We start from the raw sequence: 24,505 nt of genomic DNA, 5'->3' as shown, positions 1-24,505 counted from the left end.
TGCTCCTTTCTCTTCTTAGTTGTAAATCTTCCACTCAGCCACTTTCCCGTGGTTCTGGGTGGTAGACGTTTTGTCTTTTAGTTGTATTTTTTAAATTGTTGTGTGAGGCAGCAGATTAGTTGTTTAACTATGCCGTCATCTTGGTTCCTCCTTATTCCCTTTTAAAAATTAGAATTGAGAGAAGATTGGCTCAATTATATTTATGTTATTTCTGCTCTGAAGATCATTCTCCTTGATAGAGAAGATAGAGATAAAACAGAATTGAGGACTTTCCATATTACTGTGACATTTAAAAAAATTTGTTTGTTTGTTTTTTTTATTTCAGGGAGAGGGAAAGAGAGATGGAAACATCAATGATGAGAGAGAATCATCAATTGACTGCCTCCTGCACCCCCCATACCAGGATTGAGCCTAAAACCTGGGCAGGTGCCCTGCCTGGGAATCGAACCATGACTTCCAGGTTCATAGATCGGTGCTCAACCACTGAGCCACACTGGCTTGGCTACTGTGACATTTTTAACATAATATTATTAGCTCCAGTTAGTTGACTTTTTCTCTTCCATGGTCTTTCTAGCTTCAGAGGAGAATTCAATTCATTTTACAAATTTTACCTCATTAATGTGCCTGCTTTTGCTTTCTTGACACTATTCTTTAAACTTTCTGTTAAGGAATTTGAAAAACATACACATTTCTTGTTAGGACGTAACTCCTCAAAAGACCCTTCTGTCTCATCATAGGAAAGAAGAAGAGCAAGCCCTGGAGCATAGTGTGAGCTGTAAAAATCACTTCATCTGGGGGCATTGGGATGTTTTGGCAGACTTCCTGAAAAATTGCTAGCAGTGCTTTTGTGTCTTAAAACCAGTGTGGTCCCAGGCTATATTTTCTAGTTTTTGAACTTGGACCCTAGTTATAGTAGATAGAATAGGCCAGTTTGAATTATTTTCATATTATACAGGATGGGTTTACAGTTGTGAGTACACGAAACAGTTTATTCTTGTATTATTATTTATTAATTATTGTATTATTTTCCATAAGAACAACTGTATACCTATTTTTGCCCCCCTGCATGCCTATTATTTGATTCAACTCATTAAATATACCCAAGTTTAATGATTAAGAAATATTTATTGAGGGAGTAATGTTGACATCTTCAATCCTGATATCTGTGCAAAGGAAAATATAGAAATATTTAGCAGGACACTGAGTATCCATTGTAACATGTGCTCACAAGTAGTAGGAAAACATTAAGTCACTAATAGATATTTGCTTTCTCTACAGGAACTAAAGTTGAACACTTTGCAAAAATTGGATGGAAAAATCATAAACACTCAGTTAATAACCCGTAAGTATTTCAGATATATGAAATACAGTGAAAATCTGGGTTATCCTGCTATATAACATGCAACTTTAATAATGTATTTTAATTATGCTGCTGTCATTAACTCTTACTCTGGCAAAATAATATGGTTATTCATATCCTAAAAAATAATTTGAAGTAAAATTACATCATGTGTATTACACAGGTCATTAATCTTTGAATCCTCTAGTGCCTAACACAATACCTGACACATAGCATGTACTTAATGGTTGCTAAATAAAACTGGCTCACTGACAACTGAATTAGTGCCACATAACTAGAATCTATACAAAAGCAATATGACCAGGCAATAAAATAATAATGCCAACTCTGTGTCACTGTGTTAGATACTTTTATATACATATTCATTTAATCTTCCCAAGGACCCTATAAGGTAGACCTTTTTGTTCTCATTGTATAGATGAGGAAAATGCTGTGTTTATTATTACAGTACAGATAGTTCCCAACTCCGACTTAGGATTTTTTAACTTTACCGTGGTATGAAAGTAATACACATTAAGTAGAAACTGGCTAGGCTAAACTATTATGTTCAGTGGATTAAATGCATGTTTGATGTATGATATTTTCAACTTACAATGGGTTTATTGGGATGTGATGCCATAATTAGTTTAGGAGCATCTCTATTATTATAAAGGATACAACTCATGCTCAGCCGGCATGGCCCAGTGGTTAAATGTCGACCTATGAACCAGGAGGTCATGGTTCCATTCCTGGTCAGGGGACATACCCAGGCTACGGGCTCCATCCCCAGTGTGGGGTGTGTCAGGAGGCAGCCGATCAGCGATTCTCTCTCATCATTGATGTTTCTCTCTTTTTCTCTCTCTCCCACTATCTCTCTGAAATCAATAAAAATATATTTAAAATAAAAAATAAAGGATACAACTCAGGAACAGCCAGATAAAGAGGCACATAGGGTGAGGTCTAGGAGGGTTCTTAATGCAGACCTTTCATGCCCTCTCTCCCATGGAGGGCATATCACCATCCTAGTATATCTTGGTGCTCACCAACCAGGAAACTCCACCAAGTTCAGTGGCCATAGTTTTTATTGGGGCTTCATAATGCAGGCATACTCAATTGAATCATTGGCCACATGATTGAACTCAAACTCCTGCCCCCCTCTTCTCCCTAGGGTCAAACTGGCTGAAAAGTCCCAACCCTGTATTCACAAGGTTAGTCTTTCTCTTTCTGGTGAGCAGACTCCTGTGCCCCCCCCCCCCCCCCCCCCCCCCCCCCCCCCCCCCCCCGCCACCACCACAAGAATCACCTTATTAGCATAACGAAGACACTTTTATCTCTCAGGAAATTCCAAAGGTTTTAGAAGCTCCATGAGGGTAACCCAGGACAAAAATTAGTCAAATTTTTTGTTGTACAGCATATGGTATTTTGAAGTTAGGATTTTTAAAAAATGCAATTCAAACGACTTGTTTATTAAAGGTGAAAAATGTTTATAAAAGCCCAGCTTTTGGTTGTGAAAAGAATACTTACATATTATTTTCTCTTTAACTTCTAGACCAGAACATCTTCAATAAAAAAATTATAATTGCTCCCTAACATTCTAAAACTACTTGTTTTGCATTTAGGTATTCCCAGTTCCAAAAGGAATACAGTTTAGATGAAGTGATGAATTCTCGAAAAGTTTTTGATTTTCTGACTGTCTTACAATGTTGGTAAGAAAAACATTTTAATATTTAATTGAAGTTATTGCTTGTCCCTTCCCCACTCGGGTAAACCTTAGGCTCTGTATCTGGATATATCTTTACTCTATCTCTTTCTATAGAACTACCAATGCATTATCAGTGGGGTGTTCTCTGTGTCCCCACCTGTTGCTGGGGAAGTGGGCTTCTTGCAATGTCACAAGAAAAGGAATTTTCTGAGGGTCACGTGGGAGAATGAGGGATATTTATTTGCGTGGGATTACATCCCTGAGTTTCCAAGGTCCCATCTCCCTGCGTCCTGCCAAGGAAAACGTCCAGCTGTGTCTTCAGCAGGGCTAGTATTAAAGTCCCTGCCCGAAGCCTCTGTTCCATATTTGCACAGTCCAGTCTAGCATCAGGCCAGCTTAGCTTGTGTTCCCAGCTGCGGTTCACTGAGTGTGGGGTTTGTGTGGGGCCACATGGTGATGGACGGAACATGGAGAAGTGCAAGGAAGCAGGAGCAAAGCAAAGGGAGCAAGAGATAGAATTCCTTTGCGGATTTTAACCTTCTTAGATTTCCCATGCTTGCAGTGGCTCCACTCCCTCTAGTTGTTTTCTTTGTTCCAGGAAAGATTGACAGGCAAGCACTTTCCCTAACTGTTAGGACTATAGGGCAATGCAAGAAGCAGTACACCCTCTGAGATGTCTACCTGAGCACCACCGTGTTAATCTTTCTCCTATGTCACCCCACCCCCACTCTACTGTGCATTCCCCCTTTGCCCAGTCCCTTCCCCCAATGAGCTGCAGGGAATGGACTGGTGGTTCCCTGGGAATGTGAAATTGCAGCTTCCTGGTGAGGCTGCCCCAATGGACATGCTTATAATGTCTGGCCTTATTTTCACTCCTCTCTATTATCAATAACTAGCTAATTACAAGGGTAACAAATGTAGTCCTCACTCTGGAGTGAGTACCCTTACTTCCTTCTCCTGCTTGGAGAAGACTGTCTCTTCTCTTGGAAAATTATATATTTTACTTTCTTATCTCATGACTTCTACCTACTTTATTTTAAGTGTATTTATTCATTTAAATATGACTTAGGAGGCCACTGAAGTCCCAAGATTTTTCCCTGCTGTATGCTTCAACTGTAGGAAATTTTATTCTACCATAGTAGCTAAGAGTAAGCATAAACCAAGAAAAAAAATCATAGCTCTACTAATGGTAACAGTTACATCTTAAAAATTGCTTGACAATATTTATTTCCTAGAATACTGAGTTAGTACTGCATAGGCCCTGCCTGTGCCAAGGTATCACCTGGTTGCGCCCTGGAGATACTGGCTGGGATGCAAGTGAACAAGTAGGGCCAGCTTTTGTTACAATATGAGGGTCTGCCCATGTATAAAGTCCAGCTGAACGCGCAGAAGGCTCAATCATTTGTCACCTTCCTTCATAGCTTACTCTAAAGGGAAGATCTATTTTGAGGAGATCTCAAGAGTCTTAACCAAACCATGCACTTTCTGGTATCCTCTATTCCATCCTTTTCCAGTTTTCGAAAGGATTCTAAGACTGAGTTGTTTGGGAGATAGCGAGTTGGAGCTAGTTAGTCCTACGGCAGAATCTGTACTATACTGGGATAGGAATGACCTTGCATACTTCTCAGAAGTCACCAGAAGATGCTTTATGTACCTACAAAAGCAAGTCCAGGCTTCTTTGCACGAAAAACTTTTTGAGAGAGATTCTCAGAGACTAAGTTTCCCCGACCTGCGGGGTCTTCTAACGGGGGTACCGAGGCGGCGCACCTAAGAGAATGAGACACAGACAAGGGACGCAAAGAATGGAGGCAAGACAAAGGGGATTCTGATCAAGCCTCAAAACTTTATTTTTACAGCGTTCCTTATATGTGATTTCTAGAAGGGTGGATGCCTAGGAGGGGTGGGGGCTGACCTAGATAATCGGCTAAAGTCGTAACTATAGATAAAGGGTGTGGCAGTTGAAGGGCGGCTACAGAAGAAATGCTTTGTCCTCAGGCAAGAGGAAGTGGGCCTAGTTTCAGTAACTTACTGAAGGTCAGAGTTAATCCTTTGACCTACTCTTGGCTCCTGACAACTAAGCAGTGACTGACAGCATTTAAGTTCTTGATAGAGGTTCAGCCCTCAGGAGGGAAGCATATATAAGATTTAACTGTAGATATCACAAAGAAGACCATCCAGTGACCATCAAGCACACTCAGTCACCTCTTGTCCCAGAAAGAACCCCTAGTCTGAAATCTTAGGGTTGAGGTGGACCAGGTGTAAATAATTACTTTTACCTCCTCTTAGTCCCACTTCCGATGGTGCTGCAGCAGCAATTTTGGCGAGTGAAGAATTTGTACAGAAGTACGGCCTTCAGTCCAAAGCTGTGGAGATTCTGGCACAGGAGATGATGACTGATTTGCCAAGCTCATTTGAAGAAAATAGTGTTATTAAAATGGTACATCTAAAGTTCTGTTTTATTAATTAATCAAGGATTTTTGTTTAAGGATTTCAAGGTTGCTATAGGCTCTGGATATAATTTGCTTGAAAAACAGTCTAGGATATCTAATATTATAACCCATCCTTAAGAATCTGTTAGGGTTGTGGTCGGCAAACTGCGGCTCGCGAGCCACTTGCGGCTCTTTGGCCCTTGAGTGTGGCTCTTCCACAAAATACCACAGCCTGGGTGAGTCTATTTTGAAGAAGTGGTGTTAGAAGAAGTTTAAGTTTAAAAAATTTGGCTCGCAAAAGAAATTTCAATCATTGTACTGTTGATATTTGGCTCTGTTGACTAATGAGTTTGCCGACCACTGTGTTAGGGGAAAATAACTGATGAGAACATATACTTCCTGGAATAGAGTCATACATCATTATATGATAACTTTTAATTAACTAGATGTGCTTTTTATTTTTATTTTGAATTGGCTAAATATGCTTAGAACTCCAATCTTACAAAGTCAAGGGGAAAACAAAGATGTTTTCAGGGAACTTTATTGACACTTCAAAAAAATTATTTTTAAATATATTTTTATAGATTTTAGAGAGGAAGGGAGAGGGAGAGAGAGATAGAAACATTAATGATGAGATAGAATCATTGATAGGCTGCCTCCTGCGCACCCCACACTGGGGATCGAGCCTGCAATACAGGCATGTGCCCTTACCAGAAATTGAACCATGACTTCCTGATTCATAGGTTGGAGCTCAACCACTGAGCCACACCAGTTGGGTGACACTTCAAAAATCTTGATCGAAGGTTAAATACAAAATGGAGGAAGTAAAAAAGATGAGAATGCAGACCTAGAGTTAGTTGAATATTTGAATATATATATACTAAAGGCCCAGTGCATGAAATTCATGCACAGGTAGGGTCCCTAGCAGCTGCCAGCTGCTGGCCGAGGCCTCCCTTCCCCAACTACTGGGTGCTAGCCGGGGCCTTCCTTCGTTCTGTGCTGCCCCCTGGTGGTCAGCACACATCATAGTGAGCGATGGAATTCCCGCTAGGTCGAACTCCCAAGGTGGAACTTTGCATATTAGGCTTTTACATATATAGATATATACTAGAGGCCTGGTGCATGAAATTCGTGCATGGGTAGGGTCCCTAGGCCTGGCCAGCGATCAGGGCCGATCGGGGCCTTCTGGCTGCCAGCTGGGGACTTCCTTCAGGCTGCCAGCCAGGCCCTTCCTTCCAGCTGCCAGCTGGGACCTTCCTTCATTCTGTGCTGCCCCCTGGTGGTCAGCACACATCATAGCAAGCGATCAAACACCTGGTCTCCCGGTTGAACTCCTAAGGGGACACTTTGCATATTAGCCTTTTATATATATAGATATAATAAGGCACATAGACATACATATATAAACAATCATAAATGCTAAACTACAATTTAAAAATTTTACAACAATGCTCAGATTTTGAAAATGTTCCTATAACTTGCCCAAGTTCACAAAGCTAAGGTGCTGGGTGTGATAGAGGTGAAACTTATATTTAGGTTTTCTTATTATAGTACATTTGCCACTATGCCATAGTTTTTTTTTTATATATAATATATTTTTATTGATTTCAGAGAGGAAGGAAGAGGGAGAGAGAGATAGAAACATCCACGATGAGAGAGAATCATGAATCGGCTGCCTCCTGCAAGTCCCCCACTGGGGATAGAGCCCACAACCCCGGGCATGTGCCCTTGACCAGAATCGAACCCGGGACCTTTCAGTTCTCAAGCCAATGCTCTATCCACTGAGCCAAACTGGCTAGGGCTATGCCATAGTTTTATTCTATGGAGAAAAGTTCAGTTTGCATGTTATTATCTGAGATCAAAGGGTGTTAAGAGCATGGGTTTTGAAAAAATGTTTTTGAATCCCTAAAAGAATATTATTTATTTTCTTTCTTTTTTTTAAGCATATATTTTTATTGATTTCAGAGAGGAAGGGAGAGGGAGAGAGAGAGAGAAAAACATCAATGATTAGAGAGAATCATTAATTGGCTACCTCCTGCATGCCTCACACTGGGGATTGAGCCCGAAACCTGGGCATCTTCCCTGACTGGGAATCAAACTGAATTCCTGGTTCATAGGTCAACGCTCAACCACAGAGACATGTCAGCTGGGTGAAGATTGTTTATTTTCATACTAGAGGCCCAGCTTGTGAAATAGCGTGGTTCCGCCCGCTTGTTGCGCTGCGCTCGTAGCCCCACCCACTCGCCCTCCACATTCGCGCATTGGCTGCCCCGCCTGCCCCGCTGCCCGCCTTGCTGCAATCGGAGCCTGTGGCCATGGGGGAGGGACCGAGAGGTGCTCCATGCACCTCCTGGTGACTGGTCATTTGGTTGTTCCAGCGTTATGGCGTTATGGCCACTGGCCTTTTATAATATAGATAAAAATTCTCTCATTATTTTTAAGTGTATCTGAATCATAATGATCTGTTGATAAATCTCTTCAGCCTGTTTACCACAACTATACATTGTGAATTAATAGTTTTATAACTTAACATAAGATAAGTCCTATAGAATTATAAGTCCTTTTATATATTTGATTTTATCTATTTGATTTGAAATTTTGTCTTTTATAGCACCAGACTTAATATGTATATTTTCCCTCCTGAATATACTTTTATTTGAACTCTCTGTAAAAAATAGAATCAGCTCTAACCGGTTTGGCTCAGTGGATAGAGCGTTGGCCTGCGGACTGAAGGGTCCCAGGTTCGATTCTGGTCAAGGGCATGTACCTTGGTTGCAGGCACATCCCCAGTAGGGGGTGTGCAGGAGGCAGCTGATCAATGTTTCTCTCTCATCGATGTTTCTAGCTCTCTGTCCCTCTCCCTTCCTCTCTGTAAAAAATCAATAAAATATATTAAAAAAAATAGAATCAATAGTTATTTCAATATGTGTCGCCAATTATCAACCGTTAAGTTTATGCCTATTAATCTCATATAATCTATATTTATAAAAGATTAAGCGACTGGCCGACCAGCTGACCGTTCCACCAGCTGACCATTCCATAACAGCTGATATAACTGGTAGCCATCATATGCACTGACCACCAGGGGGCAGATGCTCAATGCAGGAGCTGCCGAGCTGTGGTGACTTGGCAGCTGTGGTGACTTGGCAGCTGTAGTTCTTGGGTGATGCACCTGGAACCAAAGAGGAGGGAGCCCGATTCTGGGGTGCATCACCCAAGAATCGCCCTCTTGCAATCCGGGACCCCTCAGGGGATGTCAGAGATCTAGTTTCGGCCCGATCACCTCAGGCCAAGCCAAGGGACCCCACCGGTGCACGAATCTGTGCACCAGGCCTTTAGTCCTTATATAAAAGTCCCAGTTTTTATGCCTTTTCTTTATTTATATGTGATTTTGGTTTTAGGTTGGCTTTGATATGAGTAAAGAAGCTGCCAGAAAGTGCTATGAGAAATCTGGCCTGAGACCAAGTGATATTGATGTAATAGAACTTCATGATTGCTTTTCTGCTAACGAACTCATTACTTATGAAGCATTGGGACTCTGTCCAGAAGGTACTATCTTTCATGAGATGCATATTATCTTAGTTTCTCTGATAAATTTTCATTTTCACAATTAAAGAAAAGAATTCATAGTTGCTTTCCCCTCCATGTTGCCTCTGCCACACTGCAAAATGAATGTAAGCTACCTCGATACTGGACTTTTAGAACCTGTAGTCTTGGACAATACCAACACTGAAATAACAGGGTATACAGATAATTTGTATTATGTAAGTCAGGGATATTTTTAATGTTCTGTTAAGTGGAGGGAAGGATATAAAATTACACTTGTACTTCTCTATTTCAAATTGTGTTTGAAGATTTGCAGAAAGAAAAATGGAAAAACTAGTTTGTGGGATCTGGAGGATTTTTTCTTTTCATGTTTAAGGTGGTTGTACCATTTTCTATTACTACCAGCAGTGTATGAGAGTTTTAGTTGCTTTACATCCTTACCAATACTTGATGGGGTCAGTTTTTAAAAGTTTAGCCATTCTAAAGAATATGTAGTATGTTTTATTTTCATATCACTGATGACTAATGATGTTAGCATTTTTTCATGTGCATATTGGTCATACATGTATTTTTTGTGTGAAGTGTCTGTTCAGAACTTTTGCCCTTTAATTATTGGGTTGTTTGCCTTCTTTAAGAGTTGTAAGAATGTATATATAAATTCTGGATAAAGTCATTGGTCTGATATGTGTATGTTGTAAACATTTTCTCCTAGGCTGTGGCTTGTCTTTTTGTTTTATTAATAGTGTTGCTTGAAAAACAGCTTTCTAAAATTTTGATGAAATGCAAATTATCAATATTTTTAATGGTTTATGTTTTTTTGTACTCTAAGAAGCTTCTGCCTATCTCAAGGTCATAAAGATTTTCTTCTGTTTTTATTTCTAATTCTATAGATATAGATGTTATATTTAAGCATATAATCCACTTTGAGTAAATTTATGTATATGGTGTAAAATAAAAGTCAATATAAATCTTTTTTATTTTATACACATATCCAGCACTACTTGCTGAAAGACTTTTCTCTCCACATTGAATTGCATTGGAACCTTTGTTCAAAGTCAGTTGCCCATATATATGTGAGGGTCCATTTTTGGACTCTTTCTTCTGTTCCATTGATCTACATCCTTTTTAAAAAAAAATGTTTTTATTGATTTCTTAGAGAGAGAGGAAGGGAGAGAGACAGAGAGATGCGAGAGAGAAACATCAATCAGTTGCCTCCCATATGTACCCCGACTGGGGATCGAACCTACAACCTGGGCATGTGCCCGACTGGGAATTGAACTGGTGGCGATGCTCAGCCAACTCACCCACACTGGCCTGGGCTGATCTACATTTTTATCTTTTTACCAATACCAAATTATTTTGGCGACTGTAATTAATTATATAGTACTATAGTGTATAGCAAGTCTTGAAATCAAATAGGGTAAGTTCTCCAACTTTAGTCTTTTTTAAAAAACTTCTTTCTTTCTTTATTTCCTCATCTGAAGATATGCTTTTTATTGATTTTAGAGAGAGAGGAAGAGACAGAGAGAGATATAGACACACACACACACACACACAGAGAGAGAGAGAGAGAGAGAGAGAGAGAGAGAGAGAGAGAGAGAGAGAGAGAGAAAGAGAGAGAGAGAGAAACAGGGAGAGAGAGAGAGAGAAACATTGATGCGAGAGAGAAACACTGATTAGTCGCCTTCCGCATGTGCCCCAAGCAGGGATCAAACCTGCAACCCGAGTATGTTCCCTGACTGGAAATTGAACCTGCCACCTTTTGGTATATGGCAGTGGTCGGCAAACTCATTAGTCAACAGAGCCAAATATCAACAGTACAACGATTGAAATTTATTTTGAGAGCCAAATTTTTTTAAACTTAAACTTCTTCTAATGCCACTCCTTCAAAATAGACTCGCCCAGGCTGTGGTATTTTGTGGAAGAGCCACACTCAAGGGGCCAAAGAGCCGCATGTGGTTCGCGAGCCGCGGTTTGCCGACCATTGGTGTATGGGATGATGCTCTAACCAACTGAGCCACACTGGCCAGGGCCAACTTTGTTCTTTTCAAAAATAATTTTAGTAATTTTAGGTTCTATGCATCTCTAAGCACATGTTAGAATTAGTTTGTAAATTTCTATAAAAATGCAGCAACAAAAAAACTTGCTGGAATTTTCATTGGGACTTCTTTAAATCTCTAGATCCATTTAGAGCCAATTGTCAGCTTAACAATGTTGAATCTTCCAGTCCATTAGATGGTATGCATTTCCATTTATTTAGCTTTTCTTTGGAAAATTTCCTAATGGAATATTATTTAACTACAAAAAAAAAAAAAAAAAAAGAATGAAAATCTTGCCATTTGCAACAACCCGGATGAACCTTGAGGGCATCATGCTAAGTGAGATAAGTCAGAGAAAGACAAATACCATATGATCTCATTTACATGAGATCTCAGTTTATGGAACCTGAAAACAAAACAAAACAAAAAACCAAGCTCATATATACACAGAACATATTGGTGGTTGCCAGAGGCGAGGGTTGGGGTGTTGGGCAGTTGGGCAAAATGAATGAAGGTAAGTAAAAATGTACAAGCTTCCAGTTATAAAATAAATAAGTCATGGGGTATGTAATGTACAACTACATTACATAGTGACTATCCTATATAATAAGAGGCTAATATGCAAATTGAATGAAAGGCGAAATGACCGGTCACTGTGACGCGCACTGACTACCAGGGGGCAGATGCTCAATGCAGGACCTGCCCCCTGTGCTCCCACAGGGGGAGCGCTGCTCAGCCAGAAGCTAGGCTGACAGCTGGCAAGCGAAGCGGCAGTGGCGGGAGCCTCCCCCGCCTCCATGGCAGCGCTAAGGATGATTGACTGCCGGCTTCTGGACATCCCCTGAGGGCTCCTGGACTGCAAGAGGGCACAGTCCAGGCTGAGGGGCCCCCCACCCTGAGTGCACAAATTTCATGCACTGGGCCTCTAGTAGTTAATAATACTGTATTGTATATTTGAAAGTTGCTAAGAATATAGATTTTCAAAATTAGCATCATAAGAAAAGTAAATTTTGTAATTACATTTGGGGATGGATGTTAACTAGACTTATCGTGGTCATTTCACAATATAGACAAATATGGACTCATTATGATGTATACTTGAAACTAATATAATGTTATATGTTAATTGTATCTTGTAGATTTGATTATTAAATTATGCAAATACATGTGAAATAATTAGAATTAAGGCCTGACAGAAAGAGTGCTTAAAAGCTATTAGCTGCCTCTGACAACCACCATTATCCTCATTACCTCAAGATTTCACCTCTCATTATCAGAAATATCATCTGGAGGAATAATTGATACAATGCATGCTTTTTATTTACCTTTTACCATTTGGAAGGATGTCATGGGAATTTATAGTCATGTTGAAGTTGTTAAGCATGTAATGTAATTTTTTTCTTTTAAGTTTACATTTATGGCTCAACAGTATTTTCAGCCATTTCCCTTTATTTCATAAAGTGCTCTTTTTTCTGTCCCTCTCCCTCCCTCTTTCCTGTTTATTAAGAATATTTGTATAGTATATGAGAGTACAGTTAAAAATGTAGGGAAATGGCTATAGTTTGGCAAAGTTATACATTTTTAAAGTGGATATAATTTAGTTATAGTATTGTATTAATTTCAGTTCTTTTCTTTTGGTTCTCTGAATTTCTATTATACTTGTAGCAATTTTGGAAGCCAAGAACTCTTAGGAATTAATAGGTGCTTTTTTCATATAGGAAATGTTCTGAAAATATATGTCTTTATTACTCAATATTTATTACCTAAATTTTAAGTGTGCTTATATCAATTTGATGTTAGTTTGAGCTGTTAAGAAATGTTTGCTGTAAGAAATTCTTGGCTCTATGGAAGTTTAAAAAAACATATCATTTGTTCTAATGTTATTTTTAACATTTGTGAATATATTTTCCCTTCTATAGGACAAGGTGGAAAACTGGTTGATAGAGGAGATAATACTTATGGAGGAAAGTGGGTCATAAATCCTAGTGGTGGATTGATTTCAAAGGGACACCCACTAGGAGCTACAGGTAATGCTTCACAGAGAGTTCACATACTTTTTATTATCATTTGGTGTAGGTGTGAATGATTAGTCATTGATTTGAAAGAATGTATTCTCTAAACTTGGTAGCCAGTGCTTTAAATGATTGTTTAGCCACAGTATCTTTTATTTTTCTTTAAGTACAGGATACTTCAGTGATCTTGATTAATTGATGAGAATTTGAATTAGTAGATATTCTAAATTTAACAATTTGTATTTTTTAAAGTTTGAGTATTTTCAAAAGGTGTACAACTTAATTAACAAGATGTTTCCAAATAGAGATCTGGATAGACCTGCTAGATATGAATCATTTGAAATGAACACCCTAATTATATATCGTTATATATGTGGTTGGTGTTGCAAGGAAATTTTTTTCTTTTGAGAGAACTGAATTAGAACTTATGAAATATGAATTTTATTATGGCTGTACTGCTGACTGGTCATGTGACTCTTTTAATTAATTACTAGTTACTCAATCACTTTGATTCTTAGTTTCCTTAATTATAAAATGAAGGAATTATACAAAGAAATTTCTAAAATAACTTAGTACTCAAATTCTGGGACTTATTTTTATATAGATAGGTGAGTTTTACATTTTTCCATATTGTCTTACATATGAATTAGTTAATTTAGCAAAATTTTATAAATTCCAAGATTACAAAATACATATGTTAGAATTAATAGTGTACTAGTATTCATTACAGCAGTTAATTTTGGTTTATTACTGTTTATCACTCACATTTAGTGAGCTTATAATTTAGTAGATGTACGTAGATAGATGGAGAGTAAGAGAGAGATAGTAAGATATCTACACACAGGTAGTTGCAATATAATGTGCCACCTTGCTTTTTGTTTTCTGTCTTGCCTGTTCTTTGGTGCCTTTGTCTTTTTCATGCTATCTTTCTATTAATTGCATAATTTTCAGTATTTCATTTTCTCTCTTTTATTGGATTATTTCTTATTCCTTAGTGTTTGCTCTAGAATTTACATGATCTTTAAATTTATCACAGTCTATCTTCAAATAATGTTGTAATACTTCAAATAAAATGTAAGGGATTTTTACAGCAGAATATTTGCATTTACTCCCATCTTATCCTTTGTGCTATTATTGTACTTCTAAATATATTATAAACTCTACAACATATTATTATTTTTATTGCTTTAAGCAGTTTAATATCTTTCAGAGAAATCTAAAAGTGAGGATGAGAGTGGTGTCATTGGGGGTGGGAAAATACTGTCCTTTATAAAGTACCGAGAGCACTGGCAAAATTTGTCAAAATTAACTTTTTTCAGAATGTTGGAAATTAACCAGTGGCTTACAACAATATAGGAGAATATTTATTAAAAACAAATAGCTGAAGAAAAAAATCAAAACAACAACAAAAGAAATCATTTAATTTCTGTAAGAACAGCAAGCTTTGTGGCATTTTGACTTGTACCCTCCTTTCCCCAGCTCCATGGTAGCCTTGAAAACCAACAGCCTGCGGTCATGGTGAAAATTGGTTAGTTGGCACTGGAGGAGTCAGAATGGAGTTAGAACTCTTTCAAAACCCCATTCTCAGAAAATTGTCATTATATGCCTTGTCATTCCCTGGTAAACCCTATTCAAAAGTCTTTTTTTTTTTTTTTTTAAATATATTTTATTGATTTTTTACAGAGAGAAGGGAGAGAGGTAGAGAACTAGAAACATCAATCAGCTGCCTCCTGCACACCCCTCACTGGGGATGTGCCTGCAACCAAGGTACATGCCCCTGACCGGAATCGAACCTGGGACCTTTCAGTCCGTAGGCTGATGCTCTATCCACTGAGCCAAACCGGTTTCGGCCAAAAGTCTTGTTTTTATGTAACCTAACTGAGAACTTGTCATGTGCAAACAGTATTTTCCCAGGGCATTTGTTAAGAACAATCAGCAACAAGGTGCCAATAATAATTGGGGGGAATCTGAGCTATGAGGTGTTTTAGGAGGCTTTGGAAATGTGTGACATATTCCTGGGACTCTAGGACAGCAATTTTCAACTGGTATGCCAAGGCACACTGGTGTGCTGCAAGAATTTTTAAAACATGCAATACCTGATTATTTAGTCCAGCACACTGACCTCTTTTCCCTTAGATCAAGCCTGTCAAATGCAAAGGCTAACATGGGCCAAGCAAACAAGGTTTAAGCTTAGGTGGGCCGCAAAAAAACAAAAGCTTCAATTTTCATAGAAACGTAGATTTATTTTGATAGAGACATGCTGAATACAAAGGGCTGAAATAAATGAGTAATCTTTAACATAAAACAATAGAACATTTTAATAAAATTAATATTTTTTCTTGAACATTAACTTACCAGACACTGAATAACTGCACAAATTAATAAGCGTAACGCAAATAAACCTATTTTTATTGTTCTCCAAAAGCGAAATATTTCTTGTTGTACACACCAAGCAAGTCAGTACAAGACTAATGATGTGACAATCGGCTGCTAAAATATTCGCTGGTAGTATTAGTGGAGAGAAATGATGCACCTGTGCGCAAGGCACGTAAGGGAAAGGAATGCAACAAGATTATAGTAATCAGTCATGAGCGAACGTTGTAGTTATTAATAATTATGTATAACAGGATTTGTAAAAATTAAGTTACCAAATTTTTATTAAGACGTTTCTTACATACCGTTATATTGGCTGGGCTGCAAAAATATTTGTTGTGGGCTGCATGCGGCCCACAGGCCGCGAGTTTGACATGCTTGCCTTAGATTGTCAAATTAAAAAATGACAACCTCAACACAACATAGCCACCCAGTATAAATAAATCAAAATTATACCTATTTTTTCTGGTGTGCAGTAAAATTTTAGTAATCAGTTGATGTGTGCCATGAGATGAAAACAGTTGAAAATCCCTGATCTAGGACACCAAGTACATAATATAAGGCTGCATGTATGCCCAAGACTGTGTATGCTCAGGAAGGAGAATAGAAGGTCCTAAGCGCTTACCTCTGGCTAAACTTGGGGCTCTGCATAAGCAGGAAGTAAATGCTAAAGTGGAGTTGTAAACTGCCTGGGTGAGTGCTTTGACACAATACACAGAGCCTCTGCAAAGACTGGGATACTTCTTAGTTCCAGGCATGTACGGAAGTCTCTGTCCAGCCATTAGCTGGCCACTAAGCTAACCAAGAAGAAAATCCAGTGGCCGATTGTGACAAAGAATACTAGAAAAGTTAATAGATAAAAAATAACAACAAACTCTGGAAAGAAGGGAGAATCTGACTTCTAAAATTGACACATTATATTATTTAAATTATACAATTTCCAACAAAAAACGATAGGATGTACAAAGAAACAAGAAAGTGTAGCCCATACACGGGGGGAAAAAAGCAGTCAATAGAAACAGAAGTAACTCAAACATTGGATTTACTAGATAAAGACTTTAAATACAGAAGATGTATACCTGAAACCTATATAATTTTATTAACCAATGTCACCCTAATAAATTCAATAATTAAAAAAAAAGAATTTAAATTAGTTATTTTACTATGTGCAAATAACTAAAGGAAACTATATATAAAGATCTAAAGGAAAGTATAACAATGTTTCACCAAATAGAAAATAACTTAAAAAATATTTTTTATTGATTTCAAAGAGGAAAGGAGAGATAGAAACATCAATGATGAGAGAGAATCATTGATCAGCTGCCCTGTACTGGGGATCAAGCCCACAACCTGCGCCTACAACCTGGGCATGTGCCCTAACTGGGAATCGAACCATGACCTCTTGGTTCATAGGTTGATGTTCAACCACTGAGCTACGCCAGCCAGGCACTCCTATTTGAGGCTATCATGATAAGGTTGCTGTGAACATTTTTGTACAAGTCTATTTGTGGACATACCTTTTGTATTTCTCTTGGGTCAATCACTCAGTGGAATTGCTGGGTCATAGGGTAGATGTATGATTAACTTTATAAGGATCTGCTAAATCATTCTCCAAAATGTTATCATATGTTTTTTAATATTATTGCTCCATTTAATAAGTTTTAACATTTAATAAGTTTTTCTCTTCCTCCTTAACCTTAGTTCTAATCCTCAAAGTCAACCTCTTTAAATATTTCTTTTGTACTTTTCCAAAATTGTTATGCTTATTACAAATACATATGTATATGTGTGTTTATACAATCTTTCTGAATTTATGTGTGTATATGAGTATATTTATCACATTGTAGGTTACTTTCTTAACTTACATCTTAAAAATCTTTTTTTTAAAAAATATATTTTATTGATTTTTTTTACAGAGAGGAAGGGAGAGGGACAGAGAGTTAGAAACATAGATCAGCTGCCTCCTGCACACCCCCCACTGGGGATGTGCCCACAACCAAGGTACATGCCCTTGACCGGAATTGAACCTGGGACACTTCAGTCCGCAGGCCGACGCTCTATCCACTGAGCCAAACCAGTTTCGACTACATCTTAAAAATCTTATTAATTATCGCTTATAAATATTCTTTATCTCTTTAATGCCTGTGTAGTATTTTCATTGTAAGAAATTTACCTAGTTATCCTATATAATAAAAGGGTAATATGCAAATTGACCCTAAGGGGGCAGATGCTCAACGCAGGAGCTGCCCACTGGTGATCAGTGCGCTCCCACAGGGGGAGCTCTGTCTAGCCACAAGCCAGGCTGATGGATGCGAGCTCAGCAGTGGTGGCAGGAGCCTCTCCTGCCTCCTCAGCAGAGCTAAGGATGTCCGACTGTGGCTTAGGCCTGCTCCCGGGCTGCCAGAGGGTGCAGGCTGGGCTAAGGGACCCCCCTTCACCCTGAGTGCATGAATTTTCATGCACTGGGCCTCTAGTTCACTTATAGGTAGACATATAGATTCTGTGAAATTTGTCATTACAAAGAAAGCTGCAGTGAGCATCCTTGTGTCATTGCATACTTTTGCAAGTATTACCCATAGGGTAAATTCCAAATAGTCAAAGGTTAGTTTGTATTTAAAAATAGGTGGAGCCCCACCATGTGGCTCAGTGGTGGAGTGTCAACCTATGACCCAGAGATCATGGTTTGATCCCCAAAATGTGGCGTGCAGGAGGCAGCCAATTAGTGATTTTCTTTCATCATTGCTGTTTCTATATCTCTCTCCCGCTCCCTTCCTCTCTGACATAAACAAACATATTTTTTAAATTATTACTATTTAAAAAATATATATTTTATTGATTTTTTACAGAGAGGAAGAGAGAGGGATAGAGAGTTAGAAACAACGATGAGAGAAACATCAACCAGCTGCCTCCTGCACACTCCCCACTGGGGATGTGCCCGAAACCAAGGTACATGCCCTTGACCGGAACCGAACCTGGGACCCTTCAGTCCGCAGGCCGATGCTCTATCCACTGAGCCAAACTGGTTAGGGCATATTTTTTAAATTATTTTAAAAAATAGGTGGATATTCCAAAATTTTCTTCAAAAGAGATTAAACCAGTGTATATTCCCGGCAACAGAGTATAAGAATGCTTCTTCTTCTATAATCTTGTCAACATTGGATTTTATTTTTATCAAATGTAAATAATTTGCCAATCTTGGCAGGTTATCCAGTTTCCGCCCCCGCAGGGTACTAACAAGATAAGTTAAAACACCCCAGGAAGATAACATTTACCCATTTCTTAAATACTTAAAGAGAGACACACTTTTTTCAGTTATCTTTTGAAAACACTATCCAATATTTATTTGAGTCTGCACTGTTGGTCAAATTTTTCTCTTATTATCCATTTTTGAGGGATAGTGTTTAGTGGTAGTATTTTAGGGGAAAAAAACTTATAAATCTTGATGACATGATTGATAGTCTAAATAAGGATGAGCAATTATTGAAGAGTAAATGTTTACTTGCTACATATTGTGACTTGGTTATATTTCAAATGAATCTGACACATGGTTATTAGCTACAGCCCAAGAAAGAATTCAGACTCCTGGAAAAAAATATTTCAGAATGACAGCTCTGAGTAGTTTAAATATTTTCCCCTGGTTACTTGGACAACCAACAGCAATAGGATTTTAAGAAAATCAAGTGAGTGTTCCAAAACATGATGAGTTAAGATGGGATGGTGAGAGTGTCAAGTTCTCTTCTATAAATGGCATCAGTTTACTAGTAACTGTAATATATTGCTACTTTGGGAGAACTCGGTTTTGAAGAATTAGCTTTCAAATTAAAGATCTAGTATATTAGTTCCTGATTTTAACTTGTTCAGATCTGCATGAAAAAAAAAAAAAAGCTTCTTAGCTGCTATAGCAATACCCATAATAGAAGACAGATTCAAGCATTTGAATGGAATATTCTTTTGTTCACTGTCAGTTTGAAAATATGAAGTCCTTTTAGATTTTGCAATGAGAAAGATAACCTCAGGAAGCATACAAGAGGCAGATAATGTAATAACACAAATAATCATAATGCAAGGCAGAATATGACTGCCTTAGGCAAAGTACAAACCAGAACTATGAAGGAAAGGAAAAGGGAAAGGGGAATGGCAGTGGAAGATTTATTAAATACCCATCGCGTGCCGAGTTCAGTGCTAGCATTTGTACCTACTTGGGTTTGGGGGAGGGGAAGCACAAAGAAGAAGCATGTTTAAACTGGACTGGACTGTTTGCTTTTACCAAGACAGGTTTAATGCCTTCTCACCTTTACAGAGTCTGTCTTTGCTATTTTCTCAATAATAATAACAACAGCAAACACTTACAAAATGCCAAGTGCTGGATACTGTTCTCAGTATTTTTCATGTATAAATCTCTTATCTATTTTTAGATTTTATAAAAAAGGAAAATAGAGGCAGAGTAACTTGCACAAAGTCACCAAACTAGAGTGGTAAAGCTAGGATTCAAATCGGGCAGTGTATTTCTGGAGTCCAAACACTTATCCACTGGACTCTATTTCAGTGTCCTTTCCTCAGTGGAAAAGCCCATTTTCAAGGTCCATCTCAGGTGTCAGATAACAGTTATGAAGCTTTTCCTGATTTCTGGATCCCTTCCATAGATGGAATTAATCTTTCCCTTTTCTGAACTCGTGCTATACTTTCTCTGTATTTCTCTTTTGACATTTATGTTTGTAGTATATATATTATTTATGGCTTAAAAAAAATCTCTCCTATTTGACTAAGAGCCTGTGAAGGCAGGATCCAAATTTCATTTGTCTCTGTACCCTGAACAATGCCCAATACAAGATTTTACACATGTAAAGGGGGTGGTTGAATAAATTAATGATCCTTTAACATCTGAAAGGTTGTGTGGGGCAGAAGGAATAAACTTGTGTAGTGTGGGAAGCATTAGGATCATTGGGAAGAAATCCTGGGAAGGAATATTTTTGGTTGATACTGGAAAAAACTAACATGGTTTCTCAAAAGTGGAATAGGTTGCTTCCTGAGAGCATGTCTTTCACAGAGGCTGTGCATGGGAAGTACAAGTAACAACTTGATGGGAATGTTGTAAGGGGATTTGCCCATCTGTTAGTGCCCGGGATTTGAAGAACACTTAAATCCTTTCTAATTCTAAGATGCTTTGATCCCTCAGTGGGATGTGATTGTTTCTCCTCCTGAATTCACATACCTTTTAATGGTACATACATTATTCTATCATGTGATTTTTGTTTGCATATTTTAATGCTCTTAAGGATCTTAACTTAGGTTTTAAGAATTTGGATGAAAATGAAACATGAGTAAATGGAATTTTAGCCAGGGGACCTCACATACTCAAACCATGGCTTGGCTCGTCTTCTACTCTACAAGAGGTTACCAAAAAAACTAAAACAAAACTAACAACAACTTTTTGGGAAAATGGATGATGAGACCTAAATCCAATACTGACTCCAAAAGTCAGTAACCCTAATAGAGCTTTTTACCAAAGCATCTATGTCACCTATCATTGTATCCTACAGGCCACATTCCTATTACTTAGAATTTTGCATTTTTACCACTGTGATGTGAGGGGAGGTAAATTTTATCATTAGGCTCTAATGAACATTCTCCAGTGCCAGGAGAGATGGAGCACAAGAGAGAGTTGTTGTCAGGTAGAGCTAGCTAGGAGCAGGTCCTGGCTTTTATTGCTCTTGTCAAGAAAAAGAAAGAGAGAGAAGGATGATTGTGCCTGTATATCCCATATTTCATTTAGTTTCTTATTTTAATATCTTACTGTTTGTGTTTTCTTGTCCCAGCTGTTTATTTCCTTTTCCAGACACCTTTTGTATTTATCTTATGATTCCATTTTTCTATGTTTTATTATAGTCTATCTTCAAATGATATTATACCACTTCACTAATAGTATACTTCCATCTCTTGTCTAGGCCTTATAATACAGTTGTGAATATTTCTTTTGCATACCGGCCAGGTGAAAAGTAGGTTTATAGTTGTGAGTATGTGAAACAGTTTATTCTTCTATTATTACTTATTATTTTCCATACAAAAAGCTGTAAGCCTACTTTTTTTTTTTTTTTTTTTTTACTGCTCACCTGAGGATATTTTTCCATTGATTTTTAGAGAGAGTGGAAGGTAGAGGGAGAGACAGAAACACCGATGTGGGAGAGACATATTGATTGGTTGCCTCCTGCAGGCCCCCTACCAAGGCTGTGAGCCTGCAACCAGGTATGTGCCACTGATCGGAATCGAATCCTGGACCCTTCTATCCACTCCTCTATCCACTGAGTCAAACCGGCTTGGGCTGTCAGCCTATTTTTGCCACACCCTATATGTTGTAAACCCCACAATGAATTATTATTTTTGTTTAAAAAATAATCTTTTAAAAACATTTAAACAATAAGAAAAAAAGTATGTATTTACCCATGTAGTTACTACCTCTCCCAGGGTTCTTCATTCCTTTTTTCATATTTCATATTTCCATCTGCTATCATTTTTCTTCTGCCTAAAGAACTTCCTTTAACATTTCTTAGTGTGGATGTTGCAGTATGGTGGCAAATTCTTTCAGCTTTTTATTTATGAAAATGTCATTATATTACCTTTTTTAAAATGGTATTTTACATTTGGTAGCATTCTAGGTTGATAATTTTATAACTTTTGGAAGGAAAATCTGCTGTTACATAAATACTCATTTTTCATTGTATGCTGAGTCCATTAAAGCATTTTGCCCCTTGAAACTCAGCAAACCTTTTCTTTTTCAAAAAGCCAGGCTCTTCCCAGCCAGCATGGCTCAGTTCAATTGAACCAGGAGGTCACAGTTCGATTCTTGGTCAGGGCGCATGGACTCAATCCCCAGTGTGAGGTGTGTAGGAGGCAGGCGATCAATGATTCTCTCTGACCATTAATGTTTCTGTCTTTCTCTCCTTCTCTCTTCCTCTCTGAAATCAATAATAGTATATTTAATAATAATAAAAAAGCCAGGCCCCCAAAATAGAACATAATGCTAAGGCCTTTATTTTTTGAATTATCTTTATTGTTGAAAGAATTATAGATGTCCTCTTTTTCCCCCCCAATTGACCCCCTCCACCCTTCAGCTGTTCACAGTCCCTCAAGGCCTTCACCACACTATCATCTGTGTCCATGGGTTATGCATATATGCATATAAATTCTTTTGTTAATCTCTCCCCACCGACCCCCCTACCCCCGCCTTCCCTCTCAGATTCATCAGTCTGTTCCATGCTTCTATGTCTCTAGATCAGTCTTGTTCATCAGTTTATTTGTACATTAGATTCCACATATGAGTGGGATCATGTGATACTTGTGTTTCTCTGGCTGACTTATTTTGTTTAGCATGATACTCTCCAGGTCCTGCCATGCTGTCTCAAAGATACCCATCAGTAGATGAGTGGGTAAAAAGCTGTGGTATACTATGCAGCTGTAAAAAAGAAGAATCTCATGCTAAGGCCTTTAGATGTCTAATTTGAAACTAAAGCTGAATTGACTTCTTTGTATTTGGCTGTCTTTAAAGTATAGGAAAACTTATGGTTTCAGGGTAGCAGGAGGAAGAAAATATTTCAGGTAACAGACCTTGTAGTGTTTCCATTCTGTGATTTTCCATAGCATTTATTACTTATCTGTATTAGCACTTTATATTACTCTGTGAATTCTTTCTTTCTTTATTTTTAAAAATATATTTTATTGATTTTTTACAGAGAGGAAGGGAGAGGGATAGAGTTAGAAACATCGATGAGAGAGAAACATCGATCAGCTGCCTTCCTGCACACCCTCTACTGGGGGTGTGTCTGCAACCAAGGTACATGTCCTGGACCGGAATCGAACCTGGGACCCTTCAGTAGGCAGGCCGATGCTCTATCTACTGAGCCAAACCGGTTTGGGCTACACTGTGAATTCTTTATATCTTTAGTACTTAATGGAGTGCTTAATGGACGTTGGAAAGGTTTATTTTCAATAGCAACTAAACTGTGTATCTATGTAGCTGAGTTCTAAGCTAATTATCCTAATCTATCTATATAATAGAGGAATATGCAAATTAGCCAGGACTCCATAACTGTCATGACCAAACAGCAGGGACCTGAAGCTGCATTGCGCCTGGCCTGGCCATGGCGAGGGACCTCAGGCCGTGCCCCGCGGGGCTTGATAGGGGACCTCAGACTGCGACCCCGCCCAGCAGGGCTTGATGGGGGACTTCAGGCCATGCCCCTTGCCCCGCTGGGTTTGACAGGCGACCTCAGGTTGCACCCCTTGCCAGGTGGGGCTTGATGGGGGACCTCATGCCACGCCCACCCCAGCTCTAGGCTGGGAGACCTCAGGCCATGCCCCCTGCCCCACTGGGTTTGACAGGGACCTCAGGCTGCACCCTCCGCCCTGCTGGGCTTGATAGGGGTGGGACCAGCTGGGTCTGGGTCTCTCCCAATGGGGGTGGGGCTGGCCAGGTCTGGGTTTTGCAGATTTCGAGGCATGCGTGGGTGGGTGGGGACTTGACTCAGGGTCCCATGGCACGCCCCAGACTCTGATAGGAGGGAGATTTTCATATACATTTTACTAATTTTCTTTCACTTCTGACACTTCTATTATAGAGAAAGGGCAAATAGCTATATTAAAATATTTCCTCTAATTAATTCCCTTTTAACATGCATGAATTTCATGCCCCTGGCCACTAGTCCTATATAATAAAAGCCTAAAATGCAAATTGTCCCCTAGACCGGAGTTCGACCGCTCGCTATGACATGTGCTGACCACCAGGGGGCGGTGTGGAACATGGTGGGCATTGGCAACGTGGTGCTGGCAGCGGGTGGCAGTGGAGGTGCTGCTGGCCCCGATGGGCCCCGATGAGAACAGGACCGAGGCAGGACCAAGGTGGGATGGTGGCACCAGGCCATGGCAGGTGTGAGCAGGGCCCCAATTGCCCCGCTGATCACCCTGCAGATGCAGACGGCGACCAGCAGTGGTGGCAGCGGGCAGGGTTGCTGCCTGGCTCCCAGGCACTGAGGGATCCGGGTGAGGGGGCGGGGGGACTTGGCCCCGACCTA

General features: G+C 39.0%; 1 protein-coding gene across 3 annotated transcripts in view; it reads left to right on the top strand.

Annotated features, from left to right (window-relative positions):
* The window catches only part of SCP2 (sterol carrier protein 2), a 109,203-nt gene that overhangs the window by 37,470 nt on the left and 47,228 nt on the right, over positions 1 to 24,505 (top strand). For all 3 annotated transcript variants that reach the window (XM_054720882.1, XM_054720883.1, XM_054720884.1), the window contains exons 7-11: positions 1,279 to 1,342; positions 2,959 to 3,045; positions 5,328 to 5,478; positions 8,872 to 9,019; positions 12,975 to 13,082. In XM_054720882.1, the coding sequence (XP_054576857.1) occupies positions 1,279 to 1,342; positions 2,959 to 3,045; positions 5,328 to 5,478; positions 8,872 to 9,019; positions 12,975 to 13,082 (558 nt within the window). The remainder of the gene's footprint in view (positions 1 to 1,278; positions 1,343 to 2,958; positions 3,046 to 5,327; positions 5,479 to 8,871; positions 9,020 to 12,974; positions 13,083 to 24,505) is intronic.

The sequence above is a fragment of the Eptesicus fuscus genome, chromosome 9, assembly GCF_027574615.1.
Source record: "Eptesicus fuscus isolate TK198812 chromosome 9, DD_ASM_mEF_20220401, whole genome shotgun sequence".
Classification (NCBI taxonomy): Eukaryota; Metazoa; Chordata; class Mammalia; order Chiroptera; family Vespertilionidae; genus Eptesicus; species Eptesicus fuscus.
Note: the sequence above shows the minus strand (reverse complement) of the source record. Positions and strands in the feature narration are given on the sequence as shown.